This window comes from Corythoichthys intestinalis, chromosome 17, assembly GCF_030265065.1.
Source record: "Corythoichthys intestinalis isolate RoL2023-P3 chromosome 17, ASM3026506v1, whole genome shotgun sequence".
NCBI classification, from domain to species: Eukaryota; Metazoa; Chordata; class Actinopteri; order Syngnathiformes; family Syngnathidae; genus Corythoichthys; species Corythoichthys intestinalis.
The window spans coordinates 14,340,001-14,365,792 of record NC_080411.1 but is presented as its reverse complement, the minus strand read 5'-3'; the positions used below and the strand labels follow the sequence as shown (position 1 = coordinate 14,365,792).

The 25,792-nt window shown below is 39.1% G+C and overlaps 1 protein-coding gene across 4 annotated transcripts in view; it reads right to left on the bottom strand.

The window, feature by feature from the left end:
- Nucleotides 1-25,792, bottom strand: part of mast4 (microtubule associated serine/threonine kinase family member 4) — a 136,611-nt gene that overhangs the window by 37,307 nt on the left and 73,512 nt on the right. For 2 of the 4 annotated variants that reach the window (XM_057819964.1, XM_057819966.1), the window contains 8 exons: nucleotides 14,334-14,422; nucleotides 3,685-3,754; nucleotides 3,543-3,621; nucleotides 3,294-3,451; nucleotides 1,051-1,126; nucleotides 772-981; nucleotides 234-335; nucleotides 40-172 (listed from right to left, as the gene is read on the bottom strand). In XM_057819964.1, coding sequence (XP_057675947.1) covers nucleotides 40-172; nucleotides 234-335; nucleotides 772-981; nucleotides 1,051-1,126; nucleotides 3,294-3,451; nucleotides 3,543-3,621; nucleotides 3,685-3,754; nucleotides 14,334-14,422 — 917 coding nt within the window. Of the gene's footprint in view, nucleotides 1-39; nucleotides 173-233; nucleotides 336-771; nucleotides 982-1,050; nucleotides 1,127-3,293; nucleotides 3,452-3,542; nucleotides 3,622-3,684; nucleotides 3,755-6,099; nucleotides 6,767-14,333; nucleotides 14,423-25,792 lie in introns of those variants that run through there. The other 2 variants (XM_057819965.1, XM_057819967.1) reach the window with 2 other exon arrangements.

The following is a 25,792-nucleotide window of genomic DNA, read 5'->3' as shown; positions in this document are numbered from 1 at the left end:
TGTTGAATTTGAATTGGTGTATGTCAACTTTTTTCGCACCTTCTAATGGATCTCGGGTGAGTCCCAGTTGACTGATGATGTAACGGGGGATGTCAGTCTTAATGCCTTGGCCCTCCTTGGCGTGGCCCTCGGCAGCTTCCAAGAGGTGGTAGAATTCCTCCGGGTCAAACTCCTACGCAGTACAAAATGTCCGACTTGAGCGGACGCAAGAAAAGCACGTCTGAGTGGCGTACCAGGCATTCCAGCAGGCGGGCGGGTCGGGCGATGACCATGAGGATCTTTTTAGCCAGCTCGCGGATGAAGTTGACCTCCTCGCTCTCAGAACGCTCGGTGGACTATGGAGAAAGAGTTTTGTTTTTAAGCTATTACACTGCAAATTTATAACGTCTTATTCAGATTATTTTTCCTAAATCTAGTTAAATAATTTTCTCCATCTTGTTTCGAGTGTTAAAAACTAGTTAACATATTAATGAGTCAAATTCTTCACATTACTTTAAATAGTACAATGTTTCTTATGAAGCCCATACATCTAAAAGTTGGCAAATTTTCACCTAAATCAAAAAAAATGTGCTTTCAAATGATGTTTTGAACAATTTCTCGAATTAAGAACATTTCTGACAAACAAGTTTTTTTAAGATTAAATATATTAATTTATTGCTTTAAGTCTTAAGCTAATTTTCAGCAAGCTATTTTTCTTATTTCAAGAAAACAGTCAAATTTACATGAAGCACTGGCAGATAATAATGATTAAGTCCATCAATGGCGGCGCACCTCCTGCACGAGCCTCTCCAGCTTGTCGGTGAGCTCGCAGAAGTAGCTGGACGTGACCAGGCCCAGCCGGCTCTTCTCCAAGCAGTCGCGCGCCAGCTCGATGATCTGGTGACGCGCGAAGCCCAGCACGCCGTCGGCCAACGGCAGGACGCTCTCCGGGGAGTTGCCGCGGATTATCTCCTCGATTTTCTCCTCCATCTGAGCGGTGGCCTGCAGACGGGAGGCGAGGCGAGGTCAGGTCAGACCGGAGCTGGCGCTAAAGACGACGTCGGCACTCACCTTGGGAAAGCGCTCCTTGTAGACGTGATTCATCATGATAATTTCGTGGTCGTAACAGGATGGAGACCTCCCAGGGCTGAGGAGAACAAACACCGTACATTACATTTAACATGCTTTTAGTGATTTTAGGATATAATTATTGGTTTATTAGTTAGAATAACAATTATTTTACAAGTAATTACAATTTTTATTTTGTTCGCATTTGGCTAATTTAGTATAGTGTATTGTATAATACACTGTAGAGTATAGTATAGTGTGTATAGTATAGTGTGGTGTGTGTGTCTATAGCAGTGGTCCCCAACCTTTGTTGCACCACGGACCGTTGCGATATGGGCCTTTTTTTCACGGACCGGCAATGCGTGGCAGAAAATTACAGTAAATATAAAATAACACGACGGGGCTTAAAACGAACGTTAAGAGCAGGAAAATGCAACTCACCATACCCTAAAACAACATTTTTAACAGCGGCCTTTAAAACGTGACGGCAAATATCCTTGGTCGCAGGCATAATGAGGTCTTCTCCGATCATGAAAGGTTTCTTGGCTTTGTATGCTCTTAGTCCATTTGCTTTTGTTGCCTCGTTTGCTAGCTTTTAGCCACCTATTATGTTGTTGTTGTAGGCTCCTGTTCTGGCTCAGCAGGTGGCCTTTTCCCCGTAAAAAAGCTGTCCAAAGACATCGCTGCTCACAGCACACAGCTAACGTTACTGTATACATTGACTGATGGGGCTGCTATAGGTGTGCAAACACCCCAGTAATGGTGGCCAACCACTAGAGGGCTACGTACACAAATCTCTACTCTGATTAGTCAAAAGTGTAGAAATCCAACTGATGTGTCAAGAGGCACAGACCAGATTGTGGTGGTTAACAAATTATTTATTATTTCTCTGGGGCCCGGTTGCAAATGCGCCATGGACCTGTACCCGTCCCCGGCCCGGTGATTGGGGATCACTGGTATATAGCATATGGTAGTACTGTATAGTGTACAGCATATTAGTATATAGAGTATGGTGTATAGTATAGTATAATAAAGCGTATAGCATATAGTATTATACAGTGAAACCGTGAAGTAGCGCCCCCCCCCCCCATAAATTGTTTTTTTTTTTGTGTGTGTGTTCAATGTATTTATTTAGATTTATGATTGGAAAAGTGATACATATAAGACATGTTTTTCCCCTCTTCCCCCAAAAGTATAATTTAAAAAAGTTATGTATATTTTAAGGGTGTAACTGTTATATATTTATATTGAACCGTTTCAGTACGTGGTGCTCGGTACCGAACGAGTTTGTGACGTAATACAAAAACCTCCTACCACAGCAAAACAAGTAGGAACTAATATTCACATAGAAACTAAAGTTATACAGCATAAAATATACAATATAAATGAATACTACATTACATTTGTAAAATATAAACACATAATAAAATAAATAATAGCCCATTTAAATAAAATCAATTGAAATGAGCTAAAACACCTGTAATTAAATAATAAGAATAATACACAGATCCTGCTTACACAATTAAATTTATTAATTTCTGTGTGGCGCTTTAACTTGAGAAAATCCACCAATAAAGCTTTTGAAAACCGTTCATAAGAAAAAAAAATGTTTCATTAAGGCATTTCATTTGTATAATACATGTTAAAATCTTTGTCATTGGGATTGCTTTTCTCTTTAGCACAGGACTTCTTTTTTCTTCTTTCTTTCAGAAAGAAAGCTGACCAATACGCGGGGTCTGAAAGGCAAATTGTTGTTGGATTATCTTTAAATACCCGCTACTTTTGAGCAGAATTCTAGCTTTGTATAGGCTAATCTTCCTATTGTTGAAAGCACAAAAGTGTGTATTAAACAACTAACATTTATATTTTGCATTTTGTTTTCTTACTGTACCGAAAATGAACCGAACCGTGACCTCAAAACTGAGGTACGTACCGAACCGAGATTTTTGTGTACCGTTACACCCCTAGTATATAGTGTATTGTATTGTATTGTATCCTTTATTGTCACCTTGACAATAGCTCACAATATTGAATGTAGCACTTAGGCAGGTCATTAGTGGAAAATGACTGCTCTCAGTAATGTTGCCCTAACAAATTGCCCATACACTTTTGCGAGCCGAACAGACCAATAACAGCCCTTTCGGAAAGAAAGATCATGTTATTAGAATAAAACCAAAGTGTTTTACAGGTACATTTTGCATTGCTTTTAGTGACATTACTGGTCAATTATAACGATAACAACTCACCTGAGGCTGCGCGAGCGCGGTCGCATAGCCGTAGCGCGGCGACACTCGTCGGCGGCGGAGATGCTCTCGGTGCAGAAGTGCTTAGACAGGAAGTGCAGCTCGTCCGGCGTGGGCTGGAAGGGCAGCTGATGCAGCTTTTCCTGTGATGAACAGGACGACTGGAAGTGACACAAATATACATTCACCATGAAAACAAAACAAAGTTTTCTGTCCGAGCGACGCCACGCGGAAAGATTCGCGGATGCTCACAGAGACGGTGGAGCTAGGCGTGTTGGTTCCATATCCAGAGGAGGGAAGGGAGGCCAGCGACCAGCGGCGACCGTCGCTCCTGACAGGTTAAGACGTAAAATTAAGTCGCGCGGGTGAGCCGCGGAAAAAGCGTCAACCGTACCTTCGGGCGAAGGAGAAATGAGCCGAGGTGCTCGGGGAAAAGTTCCTCGGACTGTCCTGTGGACTCGTGCCTGCAGGAACATAGCGAAATTAATCATTTTATACAAAAATTATGACTTTTTTTTTTTTTTTTTAAACTCTTCAGGGGACTCGGTGGCTGCGCTAGATCTCCAATGCATTTCAACAAGTCAAAATGGATTGGACATCTAGCGCCGTCAATGGCAAAGATGACTACTTCCTACTAATGATAAAGGCCTGGCAACCCGCCAGGTTTATAAAGCACTAGGGAGGAGGGCACCTGTGTAATATTTAATAAAGAAAGAAAGAAAAAAAAAGGCAAAAATAAATTTGAAAATTATTAAAATTATGAAATTATGTATATTTTCTAGGGCTGTCAAAATTAATGCGTTAACGGGCGGTAATTAATGTTTTAAATTAATCACATTAAAATATTTAACGCAATTAATGCATGCGCGGAACGACACACTCAAGCATTGCCGCGAACAGACTACAATGGCGCCGTTTGAAGTATATTGAGAGCTAAGGGCAGAGACAAGCAAGTGGAGTGGACGCAGGTTTTACCGGCACCCGCCAAGGGGGCCACTGCTATTTTCAATGTGACCGGCATTGTCAGATTGAGCAGTGAGGAAGAAAGTGGTCGAGCGAGAGAGGTAGCGAGAGAGTAGAGAAAGTGCGCAGTTAGCGCAGGCCCGAGTGCTGCGTTCCCCACGTTTTTGTTTTGTTAATAAAAGTATTCACAAAAAGCCATCTAACGCCTCTTGGTGTTTATATGTTCGCCGCCGTCTTCCTCAGGAGGTAATTGGACGAACCGAGCCATCTGACGACAATGAGCCAACATGATTCGCTGGTCCAACGGGGTCCATAGGACTACCAATTTCCTAGCAGGATGAATTGGTAATGCAGACATTTATTGGACCCGGGCTATGTAATGGGTCACGCAGTAGCATCTCTTCTACAATTGGTATAACTATTGTGGCAAGCAATATGGGGAAGTATAACTAGAGATGATCTTTTACTTAACACCATGTATTGTACTCAACGCAGAGAAGATATATCCTTTGCAGCAACCACTGTGACTCATGGTTGCTCAAATTCTCATCATGCATTTGGGCAGTTAAGAACATTTAAATCGCTACAGTATCATTTAGTGAAAGCACAACAAAAATACTATTCCTATCTCTTAAAAATAATGTTCACAAAAACAAAAGCGCTCAATGCAAAGAGATCTGGCATTCCCAATCAAAATAGCTATGCAAAGTAATACGCTATTCAAACATTAAGTTTAGCTCAAAAAATACACTAGATGGCAATATTTAGTCACAGTATACAAACTATCAAAATTACTATAACTTGTACTCACATTTATCTTTTATGAATTCTATCCGTGGATCCCTTTCACAGAATGTTAATGTTAATGCCGTCTTGTGGATTTATTGTTATAATAAACAAACACAGTACTTATGTACAGGATGTTGAATGTACATATCCGTCTTATCTTTCCATTCCAACAATAATTTACAGAAAAATATGGTATATTTTAGAGATGGTTTGAATTGCAATTAATTGCGATTAATTACGATTAATTAATTTTTAAGCTATAATTAACTCGATTAAAAATTTTAATCGTTTGACAGCCCTATTTTTAAAAAAATATATAAAATACATAAATAATACAAATAAATAACAAATATAAAAAAAATAATAATTTTGGGGGGAATAGGGGTAAGGAAATTTCAATAGTTTTTATATTTTTAATTTTTATATTTGGTTAATTTTCTAATTGTTTTCTATTCATTTTTATGCTTTTGTTAAATTTATGATTTGCCATCTTTTTGTTATATTTTTCCAATTAAAAAAACTGAAAAAAAAAATGAACAAATAGAAACAAAAATTTTTTAAAACATTGTAGGGACAAAATGCAAATAAAGGGAAATTACACCGATATACAAATAAATAAACAGAAATATATTTTTTAGCTTATATTTTTTAGCTTCCGTTTCCCTGTGTTTGAATCTATCAGTGTTTGAGCTGTCCAAGTTTGCGTCACAGTTGTCACAACAATGGCTGCGACGTCATTTTCAGCAATTGTCAGAAGTCTAAGAAACTGCATTTTTCAATACTTGCTTGGTTGGCAAAGAATCAACACTGCCATCTTTTTCGAATTGCACCCTCACACCAATTTGTTTACTGCTGATAGACGTTCAATAGGTCAATACCAGCCAACCAGTTCAAAAAGTGGAACAGAAAATAAATGCTGCATGTGTGTGGGCTCAAAAATGCAGGAACCAACAAGCCGCTTAGACAATGTCGTCTGACTAAGCCCAATGTAAACAACAAAGGCCGTTTCCATTTCAAAAAGCATAACAGAAGTGTTCAAGCATTGAGAAATCGTTACCTTTACTGGCAACGCAGCGCCTGAGCCACAGCGTTATGTCGTCCCAGAGAAGGTTTTGCGTTTGGGGATCCCGGCGCATCTTTTCCCATCTGGACTCAGACTAAACATCGAAGTCGCTGCCCCGAATGGCAGGAAATAAAACGCCCTACGGTGAATGAATGTACCCTCCTACGCCGCAGCGGCGCTTCCTCTCTGGAGCCTCGCCGTTTCCTTAGACTCAACAATCACTCTGGACGCTATGAGTCTTTCAATAGCAGGGGTGACCAAACGTTTCACTTCCTGTTGATTTTGGGGCATTTACAGATCACTTCCTGTTGATTTTGGGTTACTGAACAGGAAGTGACACAGGAATGTCCTCAAATATGAAGTGACTCCTAATCAAAAGGAAGTGAGTTGTAAATACATAAACATGAAGTGGGCGTGGCTCAGTGGAAGAGTAGTCGTTCCTCAACCCAGAGGACATGGGTTCGATTCTGATGAACTCGTCCAAGTATCCATGAGCAAGATACTGAACCTCCACACTCCTGTTGCTGTGTCACCAGTAGGCATGTGCAGGTATGAGATTTTGACGGTATGCTAACCTTGAGGAAAAATACCGCGGTTTCACGGTATCACGGTATCGCAATTATAGCTCCAAAATGTGTTATTTTGAGATGTATGGGTTAAAAAAAAAAAAATTTTTCCGTGATTTTTATTTTTCAGAACATATTTGCAAATTGGAACGTGAATATAATGTTTAAAAAAAAAAAAAAAAAAAAAAAAAAAAAAAAAACATTTTAGCTCATTCACTCCCAGCCATTTTTACCAGAGCAAGGCCCTTCGCCCCCGGCCATTTTTCTGGATTTTGACTGATTTTGCAAGGCCCACAGAAAATTCTGCTCTATTGCTATATAAACATGGAACCCACCAAAAGAAAGATTAGACTCTCTTCTTTCGGCAGAAAAAAAAATAAGTTCATATCTTCTATCCATTTAGAAATCAGCATTAGAAAATAGCTTAGTCTGAGCAAGTTTCCAATTTCTGATGAAAAAACAGAAAATTTAGCTTTTTGTGAACGCATACATTTCAAACATCACTTTGACTGTAACACAGCTATTTTTTGCTTTAGTTACATCCCAAACATCTGAATAATGTTTACTTTTTACAAAATAACATAAACAAGACAAATAGAGCTTTTTCAATGCAATGCACCCTGAATAATGTTTTCCTTTTACAAAATATCATAATGAACAAGACAAATAGAGCTTTTGATAGCAAAGTAACAATTTGTTTACACATGACTACTGAGAGATGACGCCTGTTGTCGCCGAGATGACGCCGTTGTCGCCGTGTCTGTCGTGTAAACTTTTCCCTCATCGTTGTCTGTCTCATAAAGATGGATTATTTTTTTATCTCTGTGGGGTCTGCTTGGCGGGCCCGCTGCACGGCGGTCTCAGTCGTTTTGCTCCGTCGTCCAGCGCCTGGCATTCCAGGCGTGCTCTCGGTTGTTTAATTCGGTCGTCCGCCGCCTGGCATACTGCCGCCAGCGCTCTGACCGTGCTGCCCAGCCGTTCATTGCTGTTAAATTGGGTTGCGGGTCTTTACAAAATGTGCTACTGCCATCCAGTGGCCAGTTTTATTGCTTTAAAATGGGTTTGGAGCCGGTTTCTCAGATAAATCGGAAGCTATAGATTCTTCTTGTTAAAAAAAAAAAAAAAAAAAAAAAAACGCAAAAGACGTATGTTTTTGGGACAATGAAGCATTTAAAAATAGAATGTATTTATACGTTTCTGGGAGCAAATGAGTTAACTTATAGACTACCCACAGCCACAGGCCAGGTTGCTCAAGATTACAGCAAAAACAAAAATAACAAATCCGAGCAGTTCTTGAACACGACACAAGCAGCTATCCAAACAGCGCCATGGTGCCAACCAAGCTTCAAAGTCATTTCCAAACGAAACACCAGCCGCTTCAAACTATGTATGGACTATTTTGTATTTGTGAAAACACAGAGAAAAACTACAAAGGAAAATGAAAAAAGCCCTCAAAGCCAGTTAGCTAGTTGCTGAACTTGTTGCTAAACCCAAAAAGTCCCACACTGTGACAGGGATATTAATACTACCTGTCTGCAAAGTCATCGTCAGCAAGATGCTAGGCGCTGATGCGGTTAAAGACATTGCTAAAGTCCCCCCGTCTGATAATTCTGAGCTTTTGAGGCCCAACTGCTGTTTAAAAAAAAAAAAAAAAAAAAAAAAAAAAAAAAAAAAAAACAGAGACAGAGAGCTGTCAAAGACGATTCCTACCAGGATATCGGCTTTGGGTTCATCTAAACAGGCTCAAATTTCACACTGAGCGTGTATAAATACTGAGAAATTATTTTATAATTAAATATACTGTACAGAAAGTAATCTTGGAACATTTTTGGTTTGTGGTGTGCAGCAGGTTTTTTTCCCATGTATAAACGTGCCGTGACTCAGAAAAGGTTGAAAAACACTGGTGTAAAGGTTTCATCTAAAAATCATTGGGAGTGAGACCTCACCTTGTCCAGCGAACGTGCACTTGTGCTTAGAGCAAGATCATCTGTCGCAATTAGCGATCTTTGATGTTATCCCTTTTCCTTCATTCAAGCTCGTTTCTCAGTGGCTGTGAGATTTATAACCTCGACGAAGTTGCTCTCGCAGCTAAGACTAGGCTAACATTTGTCTTTGTAAGTTTTTAGTTCGCTTGTATTTTGAATTTGAAAGGAAAATGTATGTTTTATTTTTGGGTAAAGTTTTCATGGTTTTCATGGATATAACTTCCTCACATTCTGCTGTGTCCGTGCTAATGAAGCTACTCACACGTGGGAAAATACTATTCTACAACGTTTTAAATGTATTCGTTTTGTTCATTTCAGTTACCATGATTTGAAATGTCCATATATTCAAGAAAAGTACGCCTCGTGTTTGGAGTGTTTCTGTTTTGGTTCGCTGGCTGTATAGACCCTACTCACCTACATCACAAAATGACGTGTCGCTGTACCCGGCCGCCATATTGTCCGTCATTTTTAAGCCCTATTCTCAATGGTTTCAATTAGTCGTCCAATTTATAGAGCAATTCATGGAAGCCCCGGTGTTATCTGACGCTGTAAACTCATTGGATGCGTTGCATAAAAGGCGTTATGTGGAAAAGCTTCAGTTTATCCATTCGCCAGATCCATATTTGATGCCTAAATCGATGTTTTTCGACCCGCTGTCTTCGCCGTCTCTGCCTGACATCTGCTACTCTGATATTTACAACTATCTTGTCCACACAAAATCAGCCTATTCTCACGAAAGTTTGAAAAACTTTAAGAGCTTGGAGGCTTATAAATACTTTGTTGCTGATTGGGTGAAACAGTTCCTCGTCCACGAAAATTCGGCAGGAATCTATCTTGTGCTCGGGAAGGTGAGTTACGAAATTTTCAATTCAAAATCTTTTGTTCTTGCTAACACCCACTGTCAAGTCTAATGTATTTCATGTCATTTGTCAATGGAGCTAGGGCTTTTAATGTTTATATGGTTTAGCGATAGCACTCTCACTACATACATATATAATATGTAATAAATTTGGAGCGCGATAGCACTAGAGCTGGGAATCTTTGGGCACCTAACGATTCGATTACAATTACGATTCAGAGGCTCCGATTAGATTATAAAACAATTATTGATGCACCCCCCCCTCCTTTTTTTTTTTTTTTTTTTAATTAAATGTTTTGTACATTAGTTCCAAAATTGTTCAAAAATCCTCTCAGGCTAAACCAAACTACTATTTCAGTATCAAGTTAACATATAGCAGTAAACAAATATACAAAAATAACAGTAAATAAAAAACTCCAGTCCCCATTCTGTAACAGCAGCTTTAAACTACATTCAAAGACCGCCCTCAGAAACCGGGATATAGTGGGGCACGCCCAACATGGCAGAGGGGGCCTTGGATTGGAAGCAACAACACCCACATGGCAAAAGGCTACTCCAACCGAACGGCGGCACATGGTAGTGGAGGAGGTGCGCCACCAGGAGGAAGCAGCTAGGTGTGCCAAAGCAGTCTCCCAAGCTCAGCAAGGCCGCTGGATGAAGTGGGAGGGTGTGGAGAGGAGGAAAATCACCTGGAACGAGCTGTGGAGCATGGAGTCTAGCAGGTTGAGCTTCATCATAAGAGCCACATATGATGTTCTGCCTTCTCCAACCAACCTTCATCTTTGGTATGGAGAGGACCCAGCCTGTCACCAATGTGCAGCCTCAGCAACCCTCAAACACATCTTGGTGGGTTGCAAAGCCGGCCTGACCCAAGGAAGATACACCTGGCGCCACAACCAGGTCTTAAAGTGTTTGGCTGCCGAACTTGAGAACAAGAGGGTATCCACCAATGCCATGCCTCTAAACGCCCAGGTTACCGTCCCACAGAAAATGTTTGTCCGGGAAGGGGAGAAACGGCGGAACAAGTCATCTCCCCCGGAATCTGGCCCATTGAGCGCAGCCCGGGATTGGGAAATGCGAGTGGACCTCAACCAGAGGCTCACCTTTCCACCCGAAATTGCAGCAACCAATCTGCGACCAGACCTGGTCCTCTGGTCCAAATCCTGCCGGCATGTTTTCATCGTTGAGCTGACTGTCCCGTGGGAGGATGCCATCGATGAGGCATTTGAACTGAAGAGGCTGCGGTATGCCAACTTAGCAGCTGAAGCAGAGGGGCGGGGCTGGAACGTGAAGGTGTGGCCAGTGGAGGTCGGCTGCAGAGGCTTTGTAGCAAGGTCCACCACAAGGCTCCTGAAGGAGGTGGGGATCAGAGGGCAGGCCCAACGGAAGGCAATCAAAGAACTTGCCACTGCAGCAGAGCGGAGCAGTCACTGGCTGTGGCTAAAACGCAGGGACGCAACATGGGCTGCCAAGTGACCGTGCGGTGCCACCGCTTGACACTCACCCAGGTCTGATCAGCCTGTGGTGGGCCAACCCCAGCAGAGGGTGTATTGTGTTAAGTGGCCGAAACACCTGATGAAGCTGGGGCACACAACTGATGATGTGTCGAGCTGGTGGCACCGCTCAGTCAGTGACTAAGTCCACCCCACCCAAGAGGACCTCAACTGCTGTGCTGATTAATTTACTTTGGGATCTATAACAACTAGTCCTATTAAGAAGTCAATTAATTTAATGTTGTGAATCAACTGTTAAAGTTGTTAAAATTGCTCCCATTATTCCATGATTTCCCTTTTGTCTACTTTTGACATGTGAAAGTTTAAAAACTATTTTTAAGATAGATTCAAGTCAATATTTTACCGATTTAGGAGTATTTTAGATAAAAACTTAATTAGGTTTGCTTGGAAGGTTCGCTACAACAGCCTTGCAGGGAAGTGTGCTGCTTTAAGATGGCGGCCGTTTACTAACGGCCGCATCTAGCTTTTTGTAGATGTGCTGCTCACGCTACCGAATCAATGGTTCATCTAGTCCTATATAAATGATATCTACCATTACATTATGTGGATGACGTACTTTGTAGCAGCTTTTCGGCAGCAGTCAGGTATGTTGTTGTGTTTTTTTATCTCGTGGCATGAGTTGAGCTAGAGCCGTGAGTTGAGCATTGGCATTACCCGAGGGGCCGGGTAATGAGAAGCATGATGTTTAGCTACTCTCGCTGCGTTCTTCCTCGTTGCGCCCTGAAGACCGCGCGGCGCGCTGAGTGTGTTGTACTTCCGCTTTACTTGGCATATTTCAATAATCGGAATTTGGATGTTTGTGAATCGTTCTCGAATCTTCCACGGCCGAATCGCGAATAATCTAAGAATCGGAAATTTTGCACACCTCTAGATAGCACTACTCCAGATTGTCCCTAGTTGAATTTATTTTTTGAATTTTGACCTCAATAGTGAAATTGCAAATTAATTGTATGACAACTGTCTTATTATCCCCTAATAATTATATATTTTCAGGTAGTTCATTCACAACGTCTGAGTGTATGTTGTCGGCGATTAGCCTAGCAATGATCTTAATTGTGGTTGTCAGCCCAAAACCCTCTACAGGGTGACCCAAAAAAAAGTTTACACTGCCATAATACAACTTAAATGCCATGTTTATTCATCTTAGAATTAGAACTGAATCACAAATTATACATTATTGTAAAGAACATGTACAGTACACTCTATTTTTCAATGTGTCCTCCCTTAAGTGTCACAACAGCCTCCAGGCGCCTGCGGAACGCTTGACAGGTCTTCTTTATGTAGGATGCTGTCATCTTTTCCCAAGATCTAACAATGGACCTCTCCAAGGCTGCCACAGAAGTTTGTGGCTTCTTACAGGCACTGTCCTCCACAGTTGCCCATATGCTATAATCCAGGGGATTGAGATCTGGACTCTGGGGTGGCCACATATCACCTTGTCAATCAACTTTTTGGTCCGCACAGATCGGCACTTCCAGACCCAGGTTTTCGTGAGGCTGTTCCAGTATCTTTCAGCTTCTTTTTAACTTTGCAGACTGCACATCTGGATATTCTCAGATTTGCTGCAATCTCAGTAGGTGTCAGACCGGCACGCAGCAATTCAGGTACAGCTAAAGTTTTCTTCATTTTCAGCAGAAGCACAGGAATTGTAGAGACGAGAGATTACCAGCTGCATTGAGTGACCTTAATGTATCACTTAACCATGACAACCTATTTAGATATGTTTCAATGGCTTTTAAACAAGCAGTCAACTGAGTGTAAACTTTTTTTTGGGTCACCCTGTAAATATATATTAAATGCATTTTACCAGATATAAAATGACTACTACATAATCTGTGGTAATCGTTTGGAGCCCAGTTTTCTCGTCAAATTACAGCAGCCCATCTCGCTCTCCTCTCCGGGTCTCTCGGAATCCGGTAGAACTTCAAGTCTCTCCGTCTATCTTCTCTGTTATTGCAACCGACCGCCACACACGTCTTCACCATTTTGATTATTAATGTTAACGAGCAGAAAAACACGCCATAATAGGAGGAATTTACGTAGCGGTAATGCGTCAACACGACGAGTTGACGGACAATATGGCGCGAGGGCGTGGTTGTGACGTCATGTGAGTAGGGTCTATAGCTGAATATCGTCACTGACAACTACAGTAACAACTGGAGGGAGAGGGGTGAGCGCTGCCGTTCCAAGACACTGGCTGCATTTTTGGGAAATGTATAATAGCGAATACCGTACCACGGTATGATGGAAAATTTTAGTGGTTTTGAAACAGTGACGTTTTCAAAACACGGTAAACCTTGAAACCGGTAACCGGCACATGCCTAGTGACCAGTAGGGAATGATGAGGATATAGTGTGAAGCGATTTGAGGGCCTTAAATGTGGAAAGGCGCAATACAAGTATAACTCCATTTACAATCTATATATGGCGGGAAACACTTAGGTGACTTGAAGTTCTGCTCTGAGACCCCCAATTTAGCCAACTTTCAAAATTGTCCAATATGCATGTGTGATACATCATTGGAAAGCTTAAAATCTCAATTTTCTGGGGGAATAAAAAATTTGAAAAGGAGGGCATTTTTAAAAATAAAAATGTCTTTTAAACAGCAAAACCCTATCTAGAGGTGAGAGCACGCGAGAACAGAATTACAGACGCCATGACTTTAACGAGATATTATCGCGTACTGCCCTTGTTTCTATCCAAAAACTCCATGTAGCATGTATCACTGAGTGTCAAGACACAGCTGTGAATGGCCACAGCTGGATATTTTGGGGGATTTTACGGGTGAAACATGGTAATATAACAAGAGTCGCGATGCAGAAATCGCAGACATCAAGGAGTGGTCGAGATTTTCTTTTTCATGTATTTACCCTTTTAAATGTTTTCTTTTTTCAGTTTTTCTTTGTTTGGATCGATGATTTATCATCTAACATATCAGAGAAAATGCTACAGTAACAAAAAAATAAAATAAAATTAAGCGATAGTTATGAGGTAGATATCCGTGACTTTTTACAGATGCCATTTTTTTTCAATTTTCAATTTCCTAAGTGGGTGAACTTGCAAAATCACAAGGGGTTCAAGTACTTGTGCTCCTCACTGTATACTGTATGTATATACACACACATGTACAGTATGTATGCACAAATACAGACTGTATATCCGCTTCACTGTGCTTTCTTTGGCTGATGCGACTAATACTCAAGTGTAACTTATTGTCCAAAAAATACGTTTTTTTTGGTAATGTTTGTGAACAATTGTTGAAAAATAACGAAGTAGTATGCCATGCAAATGAGCAAAGGTGATACCTGCAAAAGACGAGAGGGGCGAATGGGGTCTGGGTAAACCTGTGGACTGGCCACTTCCGATCAGGCTTTTCCTGTTGCTTGTCCTGCAGCTGAAAAAAAAAAAAAAAAAAAAAAAAAAAAAAAAAAAAAAAAAAAAAGGTTATAGTCAGTGACAGAGATCCACACAAAAATGTAGGAGTTATTCCCCATCTGCACTGTTTTAAGTACAGTGGGGAGAACAAGTATTTGATACACTGCCAATTTTGCTGGTTTTCCCACTTGCAAAGCATGTAGAGGTCTGTAATTTGTATCATAAGTTCTCTTCAACTGTGAGGGACGGAATCTAATACAAAAATCCAGAAAATCACGTTTTTTGATTTTTAAACAATAAATTTGCATTTAATTGCGTGAAATAAGTATTTGATACATAACAAAAATCGAACTTAATATTTGGTACAGAAAGCTTTGTTTGCTATTACAGATACCAAACGTTTTCTATAGTCCTTGACAAGGTTTGCACACACTGCAGCAGGGATTTTGGCCCACTTCCTCCATGCAGCTCTTCTCCAGAGCCTTCAGGTTTCGGGGCTGCTGCCGGGCAACACGGACTTTCAGCTCCCTCCATAGATTTCCTATCGGGTTCAGATCTGGTGACTGGCTAGGCCACTCCAGGACCTTAAGATGCTTCTTACGGAGCCACTCTTTAGTTGCCTTGGCTGTGTGCTTAGGGTCGTCGTCATGCTGGAAGACCCAGCCACGACCCATCTTCAGGGCTCTCACTGAAGGAAGGAGGTTGTCAGCCAAGATCTGGCGATACAATCCATCCTCCCCTCAATACGGTGCAGTCGTCATGTACCCTTGGCAGAGAAGCAGCCCCAAAAAAATGATGTTTCCTCCTCCATGTTTCACGGTTGGGATGGTGTTCTTGGGGTTGTACTCATCCTTCTTTTTCCTCCAAACACGATGAGCCGAGCTCAGACCGAAAAGTTCAATTTTGGTCTCATCCGACCACATGACCTTCTCCTATTGCTCCTCTGGATCATCCAGATGATCAGTGGCTTCAGACGTGTCTGGACATGCACTGGCTTCAGCAGCAGGACCTTGCGTGTGCTGTAGGATTTTAATCCATGACGGCGTAATGTGTTTCCGATGGTTTTCTTCGAGACTGTGGTTCCAGCTCTCTTCAGGTCATTGACCAGGTCCTGCCGTGTAGTTCTGGGCTGATCCCTCACCTTCCTCATGATCAGTGATGCCCCTCGAGGTGAGATCTTGCATGGAGCCCCAGAGCGAGGCAGATTGACCGTCAACTTGAACTTCTTCCATTTTCTAATAATCGCTCCAACAGTTGTTACTTTCTCACCAAGCTGCTTGCTTATTTTCCTGTAGCCCATCCCAGCCTTGTGCAGGTCTATTATTTTATCCCTGATGTCCTTACACAGCTCTTTGGTCTTGGCCATTGTGGAGAGGTTGGAGTTTGTTTGTTTGAGCATGTGAACAGGTGTCTTTTATACAGGTAACAAGTTCAAACAGGTGCAGTTACTTCCGGTAATGAGTGGAGAACAGGAGGGGTTCTTAAAAAAGAACTAAGAGCCGAAATATTTACTAGTTGGTAATGTATCAAATACTTATTTCATGCAGTTAAATACTAATTTATTATTTAAAAATTATACAATGTGATTTTCTGGATTTTTGTATTAGATTCCGTCCCTCACAGTTGAAGAGAACTTATGATACAAATTACAGACCTCTACATGGCTTGCAAGTGGGAAAACAAGCAAAATCGGCAGTGTATCAAATACTTGTTCTCCCCACTGTAGTTCCGCCATGAGTTGGATATTTTGTAATTTCTTAAATTTGTTCATATACAAATGATAAATTACTCAGGCTTCATATGTTAGCTCGAAATGTGCTTTGGAATTTTAAACTATGTGCTGAGAAAAGTTGAATATCATGGAAATGTATATTTGTTTTCAAAGATGAAAGCATATGTTTGCAAATATATAATTCATTAAATTCATTCATTAAATTAGACTAAATTTCTGGAGAAATCACATGGGTACACTTTTTTAATTTCATGTCAATTTTTAGTCACTTCCTGTTAGTTTTGGGGTATCTTGGGGTCACTCCCATGTTAGCTGCTATTGACAGCGCTCAATGACCAAATCAACAATATTAAAATTTTTCGCCTTTTTTTGTGGTTTTGGTTTTGTTTGTTTTTGTGTGTGTGTGTGTGGGTTTTTTTTGGGGTTTTTTTGCCGCTTTGGCAGATTTGACTGAAAGCAGTTCTTCTGAACAAAATGGCATATTTAAAAGATGACTACAACATATTGAGCAAGGTTTTGCATTTCCATCGATTTGATTGATTGATCGCCGAACGGACAGATAGAAGTATCGCTACGCCGCTGCTAAAACAATGCGATTTGTTACTACCCCTGTAAGGCGCTTTTGTCCCGTTTATCCCGATTAGCCATGCCGAGCCGAGAAAAGTTTGGCTTCCGTGACATCCGTCCTTGTTTACTGTGCGCTCATTGACGGTGATAGGGTGAAAAGCATCTGGTACACAGGTGCGGGCGTCAAAGCGGATCAGGTTTAACGCTGTCTATTTATACGCGCCGGTTGCGGATTAGGCCAGCGGATGCCGCGCCGCTGCCCAATCGGCCCTCGGCACGCTTGATCCTACTGTTCCTGTCACCATCAATGGCCAAGAGAGGAGTTAGGCAAATATTTTATTTTTTAAATGTTTTTTTTCCCCTAATAAATATGGATGGTACATATTCATTGTTTTAATTATTATTATTTTACAATATGAACATTCACCTTTCTAATGTTAAATTTTAATTATGTTATTTTTTTCCTAAAATATCTTTAACAACTAAAATATGGGGAAACAGCACATATTCATTTTTTTTTAATGTTAAAATATTTTTTACATCATTATTTTTCATTGTTTAATTATTTTTAAACGAACAAATATGGGGAAAACGAACATATTTTTTTCAATTAAAATATTTTTACATTATATACATTTATCTTAATTGTTAATATTTTTATCCTATATCTTATACATTTATATATTTTTTAAAAATATTTTTTACATTTTACTATTTAAATATAGTGATTATATATTCAAAGATCTTTTTTTACTTTATATTATACACATTTACATTTATTTGTTAAAATATTTTTGTAGTGACTAAAATATGGGGAAACAGTACATACTGCATTTATTTTAATTGTTATATATATATTTTTTAACTGTTGAATTTTAATGAATAAAATATAGGAGAACAGTTCATATTTTTTAAGTGTTAAAATATTTTTTTATAGCATAATATTTTAGATAAATAACTAAAATACTAAAACACTAAATACTCTCTTAATTATTTAAAATTTTTACAACGTGTAATTTTAATTTAAAAGAAAAAAAAAAAACTGGAAAAACCGTAAATATAATTTTAAATATAGAAAATTAAAATATATATACTGTACAAATTTTTTGTTTAAAAAAAAAAAAGCAAAGAAGTCACTATTCTCTTATCTAAATTTTTATTAATGTTTTATTTAGCGTTTTATTACAAAAAGGGGGGAAAAAAACCTCTTTTATCTGTTTAAAAAAAAAAAAAAACACCTAAAAACTGATTTTTAAACATCGTTTTTTGTATTTAATCAAAACAAAAATGTTTTACAGATAAAACCTGTACTCTCTCTTTATCCATTTTTTATTTTTTATTTTCAAATTTAATTAAAAAGAGATATAATTTGAAAAGAAAAGAAAAAAGCCCAAACCCCCTACATTTTCTTTAATAATAGAGGAAAAACAAGCAAGGGCAGCCAAAGAATTTATTTTTTGCCCGTCCTGACTACAAAGTGGTCTCAATCTGTCAAAAAAGAGCCTTTGAATTTATTTTAGACATTAAGGTAGGCAAAAATAGACGCAGATGAACGAAACAATCGAACGCTTTGTGCTGTCGTAGCTGTCAGGTGAGCCGACTCGCATCAATGACAAAACCACATATCTGACACTTTCCGCCACTATTAATAGAGTTTTAAAAAAACAGCAGGTGTTAACTTTGTACAATACTAATACTGTACTAGAGTTCGCTTTTTTTCTCCTCAAAAAGAAAAATCTTCGACTAGTATGACTACTGTCAATGTAAAGCACCTTGACTATTTTATCTGACCTTACGAAAAAGGAAAAATCATAAATTACCAGTATAGTATGAATGATAAATGAAAGCACATTTTATACCAAGTAGTTTGACTGGAACTGTATTCTTAGAGCATTACCGTTTTTCTCAGGCAAAATTGTGATAGTCTCATAATATAAGTACAATTTTAATTCAGAGAAAAACAATGGCTTGACCCAAATATGACTTTTTAATTAAAAAAGAAAGAAAAATAGACTATTCTCATAATATTCAGACTTAAAACAACGTATAACAATGAATGTTCTTTCACAAATCTGACTTGTTCACTCATTGGCTGCTTTCGACAGGGTTTTTACAGATATCAGTAAATCTCATTTCATGCCACATTTAATGCCACTTTAAACTAGAAACTGCAATTTCTGGTGAAATTACAATGAGGTTTTGCTGTGGTAGATACAGATCTCCATATCAGGTCACTTCCTGTTGATTTAGGGACATTTTCGGGGATGCGTCCTGTTTCATGGCTGTCAATGACATGGCCATACATGGGTGTCAGTTTAGTTTCAATGGGCTGTAATTGTAAGTTTTTGATGAAAAATCAACCACACAGGTTTTTCCGCCACTGAAAATGAATGGGAAATTTGGACGTACATGACCGTCAATGGAATGGACGTACATGGCTGTCAATGGCATCAACTTACTTGGGCGCCAACTGAATGTCAATGCGCTGTCATGGTAAATGGTCAAAAATCACAAGGACCTATGTTCCATTGAAAATGAATGGGAAATTTGGACATACATGGCTGTCAATGGTATCCCATTTGAACTGAATGGGACAGTTTTTGGCAAATTCTGGGGGAACCACAAGTTTTTGACAAATTCTCTATACAACTTTTACGCCCCTTACCGTCCAGGAATTTCTTAACGTGTAAATTATGTGATTTGGGTCAAAAATTATAGGACAAGTAGCGGTTTTTAGACCCACCAAAAAAAAAACTTTTTACGGCCGTTTACGGGTGAACGGAAAATGTTTGGGGCTTGTTCGAAAAATTCCCTGTGTCCGGTCATTTTGATATTTGAACGGTGAATGTCGGTCAAATGGTTTGGGCCGAAGAAACCCCATTCAAAAAAAAAAAAAAAAAAATTTTGATATCCCGATAATGTCCAACTCCAAAAATCCAATACCAAACAGATACAGATATATGCGGTCGTGGACTTAATTATGGCTAGCTGCATTGTGATGCCCAACTAGATACGTTAATAATGATAAATGTAACAACTTCAATGTTTTCTAAAAAGCATTTTATGAAAAATAAGAGAACAACTTCCACTATTAATGAGAAAGTGCCTATGTCGCACCACTATATTTGTTGTGGAAATCAAAATAGTGTAAACATCATTTTTTGGCTCAAGTGCAGAGTGCCAATAAGGCACTGCCATATCACATATGGCTCACACAGTGCTTCTGGTTCAAAATAACAGAGGCAGACAGCTTCAGTACAGTGAATGAGGTACGTCATGAGTTTATAATTCATTATTTTGCAACCATTTATGGTTCATTTAATTTTTGAATCAGTAATGCCCAAATGGTCTGCTCACGTAACACATCCCAAGCATCTTAGTTTGGAGACAATAAGTATAACTGCTATGCCAAGCTGTGCCCAGCCCTTGTACCCCTGTGCTCTTTTGGCTTCGACATTCACTTTGAAGGCAGCACGCATATTGGCCCAAAACCTCTGACCAAAATTGATATTTGATATCATTTGAAAATGCGTTTATCAGCCGATATAGTATCGGCTTGCTTATCTCATAATGATCTTATTTTCTCCCCGATAATACCAAACAACTCAAATAATGCAAAAAAGGTTTACTTAATTTTTAACGCCTCAAGTGTTTAGTTTAATGCTTTTTAATTATTTTCAAGGCCTGAATCTTGACATAATCCATTTAATGACTTTTAATGCTTTTTAATGACCAGCATAAACTTTGAGCACTAGACGTCGAATTACAGTATCTCACATAGCCAGGTATCGGTTCAATACTACCAGTGTTGTTAATGAAAGGCGTTACAATATAACGGTGTTACTAACGGCGTTATTTTTTTCAGTAGTGGGTAATCTAATTAATTACTTTTCTCATCTTGGCAACGCCGTTACCGAGGACGGAAAGGCATGCGTTACTATGCGTTACTATATTGGTCGAAAAGTCTGAGGGAGACGGACTCACCGAGACGACAGAGCAGAGCAGGAGTAGGGAGGAGGCAAGAAAGTTGTGACGTCGAGCAAACGCGATGCTAGGTAGCTCCAATAATACATGTTGTAGCCGATAGCCTACAAACTACGCCCGCATGTTATGGTAGATATGGTAGACATGGTAGATACCACATGTACTGTACATAGATATAACTAGATGCAAAATGACAGACATGGCACTAAATGAGTTAGTAGACAGCCGCCATCTTAAAGCAGTAGACTTTTTAGGACGGCTCTGTTGTAGAGAACCTTCCTAAGTAACTTTTTATCTAAAATACTTCTAAATCGGCAAAATCTTGACTTGAATCTATCTTTAAATGATGAAACAGTTTTAAAACTTTCATATGTCGAAAGTAGAGAGAAGGGAACTAATGCAATAATGGGAGCAATTTTAACAACTTTTAACAGTTGATTCAGGGTAAAGGGTAAATTAGGGTAAAGAATTGGGCTCGGGCTAATTGTACCAAAAACCTTCACAAAAAACTTCACATAGTGTGGCCAATGTTTTTTTTTTTTTTTTTTTTTTGAGGGGGAAAAAAAAAAAAAAAAGTAATTATCACCAATTACTTTGCCAAGTAACTAATTACTCTTACATTCAGGTAATTGAGTTACTAACGCAATTACTTTTTGGGAGAAGTAATTTGTAACTATAATTAATTACTTTTTTTCAGTAAGATTAACAACACTGAATACTACTACCACAACACATACTTTGCAGATATTAACCCTGGTAGTTCACCAGGCACGTCTGGGGCGCGTCAACCCACTACCGACACTCGCCCCCAATTTTTCACAGGACGTGTTTTACGAGCGTCTGTGGCGCGGCTCGATCGGTTCATGCGAAGATTGCGAGATCGTGCGAGAGTAGCGGGTATTTAAAGATAATAATACAACAACCATTTGCCTTTCAGACCCCGCGTATTGGTCAGCTTTCTTTCTGAAAGAAAAAAGTCCTGTGCTAAAGAGAAAAACAACAGAGGTTCCTACCCCTAGGTTGGCAATGAATAAGCTAAGAGCGTGAGTGTTTCCTAGGGGCAATTTACATTAGAGCTGAAACGAATACTCAAGCAACTCGAGTAACTCGAGTTTAAAAACTGATCCGAGTAATTTTATTCACCTCGAGTAATCGTTTATTTTGACAGCTCTAAGCATCACATTTTGCTCGGACTACTTTTAATGCAGGACAACGCGCTTATGTCACGTGCGTAGAGGAAGAAGCAAAAAAACTTACTGCAGCCGACAGCCGCTACAAACGACGCCGACGTTGCTAATTACTAGCCTGCACGATGCTACGTCGGTAGCAGGTAGCGTCTGATGAGTCTCATACAGATCACATGTATGTTGAACTAGATGCGAAATGACAGACTCAACCGCGTCTGGGCAGCGTTAGTAAACAGCCGCCATCTTAAAGCAGTAGAGCGCCAAGCGCTATTAAAGAGCGCGACGCGCTAATAAATAAGATTAACGTTACTGTCACTAGCTCAAGTAACGTTAGCCCTGCAGAGGGCTAGGTTTCTATTAATTATGACCACTGTCGATGCGTGGCTAACGTGTCTTACATACAGGCTTTAACATAACATAGCGTTGTGGAGTGATGAGGGTGTAAAATAAAAACTCAATAATGCTAACTATCAATTTTAGCTCAGTAGTCATTGCTGGATAAAACACCAAGTAGCACTGGTCCCTAATGTGCTCCAATACAGCCTGTATTATACATTTATTTTGAACACCGCAAAAACTCAAAATCCTATCAGGACTTACAGTTTAGACGAACTTAAAAAAGGCATAACAAAAATAGAAATTCAATTGAAACCCGTGGGAAAAAATCCTAACTTTTAAGTGATGTGTGTTATCAAGCGTAACGGCATTTTTAGGTAAGATATAATTATTTTTTTTTAAATAAGATCTAAAAGTTTTTTGAGTGAAAGCAGTGAATTAGTCTTTTTTTAATTCTAGTTACATCTGAGATGCAATTGTTGGCTGTTTTCAACAATATACTGTACATCGAAAATAAAGACATTGACTGAAAATGGTTCAAGATTAGATGAAATGTCTTGTTTTCTCATGTATATTTATAATTGCTCTTCACCTAAAAATATGTTTTATCCGATTACTCGATAGAATTTTCAGTCGATTACTCGATTACTAAAATATTCGATAGCTGCAGCCCTAGTTTATATGGCGACTCTGCGACACGAAGACGAAATGACTGAGTAGTGAAATTGCCTCACGTACATATGGTGTCAGCAAAGACAAAAAATTCTGAATCCTGCCTCCAAAGTGGAAGAATCCGATTGCGGGGGATTGAGGGGTGCTTGCTCCGCATGCATATCAAAAGCTCCTGCCGCACGGGACCCGCGCCGATAATGTCAGCACATGTACACGTCACATTGGGCGTGCGCAGCGGTGCTATTAAACATTAAAAACAGCAAATGGCGGAAGGTCGGCTTTAAATTACTGTTTTAATAATATTTTTCAATTTAAATTAGGGCTGTCAAACGGTTAAAGATTTTAATCGAGTTAATCACAGCTTAAAAATGAATTAATCGTAATTAATCGCAATTGAAACCATCTATAAAATATGCCATATTTTTCTGTAAATTATTGTTGGAATGGAAAGACAAGACACAAGATGGATATATACATTCAACATACTGTACATAAGTACTGTATTTGTTTATTATAACAATAAATCAACAAGATGACATTAACATTATTAACATTCTGTTAACCCCTTATTGCCTGCAATATGAAGCAATTGTCAGTGAATCACAAAATTTGAAAAACAAGGTCTTAATGAAACATTTTTTTCAAATTTGTAAAAAAGAAAAAAAAAAAGTGTAATAAGCGCTCTAATATCTATAACCCTTGCTAAATCCTGTTTTTTTTTCTTATGGAACCTGCAGATGCTTGAGTTGACTTGCAACCATTTTTTTTTTAGGAAAGATATTTCAAAAGTTTGAATTAGTCTCAAAAACATGAAATTCTAAGTGTATCAAATGTGATACATTTGGCAAGAAAGGGTTAAAGCGATCCATGGATAGAAAGACTTGTTCTTAAAAGATAAATGTTAGTACAAGTTATAGAATTTTTTTTTATTAAATCCCCTCTTAATGTTTCCGTTTTAATAAAATTTGTAAAATTTTCAATCAAAAAATAAACTAGTAGCTCGCCATTGTTGATGTCAATAATTACACAAACTCATGGTGCTGAAACCCATAAAATCAGTCGCACCAAAGCGCCAGCAGAGGGCAACAAAACACCAGAAAACACAAGTAACAAGTGCACATGACACTGTGCTGTCATTTTAATCTGTTTGAGTGGGCATGTGCGTTAAATGCGTCAAATATTTTAACGTGATTAATTTAAAAAATTAATTACTGCCCGTTAACGCGATAATTTTGACAGCCCTAATTTAAATATGTTGAATGTTTCCATTTTTTGTGCCTTATGGAGCAAAAGGAAAATCCCAATGCTTGGAGTGGGCGGGCATGTTTTTTTCTGGGCTGAGGAGCTTGGTGGGGTCAAAGTGCATCATTCGCTGTCGCCTTGTAAATCTGCACTGCCCCCTGGGGCGTGGCATGAATACTACATCGTTTTCATGCGGAACTGCAACATTGTTCGAATGGAGACGGAACCATATAAATGCAAATTTGAAATTTTTCGTCTTCTCGGAGAGTCACCATGTAAACTGCCGCTTAGGCAGAGTTTGGTTGCAACGCAACCAAAAGTAACCACTGCAGCGCCCGGGACTGAACTTGACACGGGAGCGTGCCGCGACGTGCTTTCTGGACTCGGGAGTGTTTACAGCCGGTTGTCATGTGTCATGTTACTGTACAGCGTGCTTCGGCATCTGTAAAAGCGCTCTACAAATAACATTTATTATTATTATGATTACTAAGCTGTGTGATATTATTTGTATTCAGTCATTTTTTAAGACTTAAAAAAACATTTTAAGATATTTTTTTCAAGTAAAAGGGAGATCATTTTAAGGCGTCATTTTCACTAACAAAAGTCATATTTATTAAAAAAAGGCGTAATGTTGCCAGATAGAGATAATATACACTGTGTTTTTTTTATACAAGTGACTTCCGGTCTGCCTGATCCTACCTAATAGTATTGACGCATGAGGGTCGCGCCTCACATAAAATAATAAACTCTATCGTTCGTTTCGGGTGCGATGCGTTGAACCGCTTCTAGGACGAGTCTAAAACATGGCCGCACTGCGACTGGTGTGCACTCCCTGCTTGACTTGTACAGCCACGTTTCACTGCGTAAACTGCGATAATATCTGGTAAAATTAGGGCTGTCAAACGATTAAAATTTTTAATCGAGTTAATCACAGCTTAAAATTTAATTAATCGTAAGTAATCGCAATTCAAACCATCTCTAAAATATGCCATATGGATGGATATATACATTCAACATACGGTACATAAGTACTGTATTTGATTATAATAACAATAAATCCACAAGATGGCATTGACATTATTAACATTCTTTCTGTGAGAGGGATCCACGGATAGAAAGACTTGCCATCTAGTGTATTTGTTGAGATTTCAGTCAATGATACTGTAGCGATTTAACTGTTCTGCCCAAATGCATGATGGGAAGTGGTGCAACCATGACTGTGTTTGGTGGCACAAATTGATATATCTTCTCTGCGTTGGGAACACGACAGGGTGTTAAGAAAAAGATCAACTTCTGTCATTCTTCCCCAGGGTGCTTCCCACAATATATCTAGTTGTTGTGGGAGAGATGTTTAGGGTTTGACCAATATAAGCACGGCACCAATGACTGCTTGAATGTACTCCACTCACTTGACGCTGCCTTTTAGCTCTGTTTTAAAGTAAAACAGCACCACTATAGGTTGTTTGCGGCAATGCGTAAGTGGGTCATGCCGCGCATGCGTTAATTGCGTTAAATATTTTAACTTGATTGATTTAAAAAATTAATTACCGCCCGTTAACGCGATAAATTTGACAGCTCTAGTTAAAATCATTGCGTTTTTAATTCTGCTCTCGCGTGCTCTCACCTCCAGTTAGGGTTTTACTGTTTAATTTTTTTTTTTCTTTTTAAA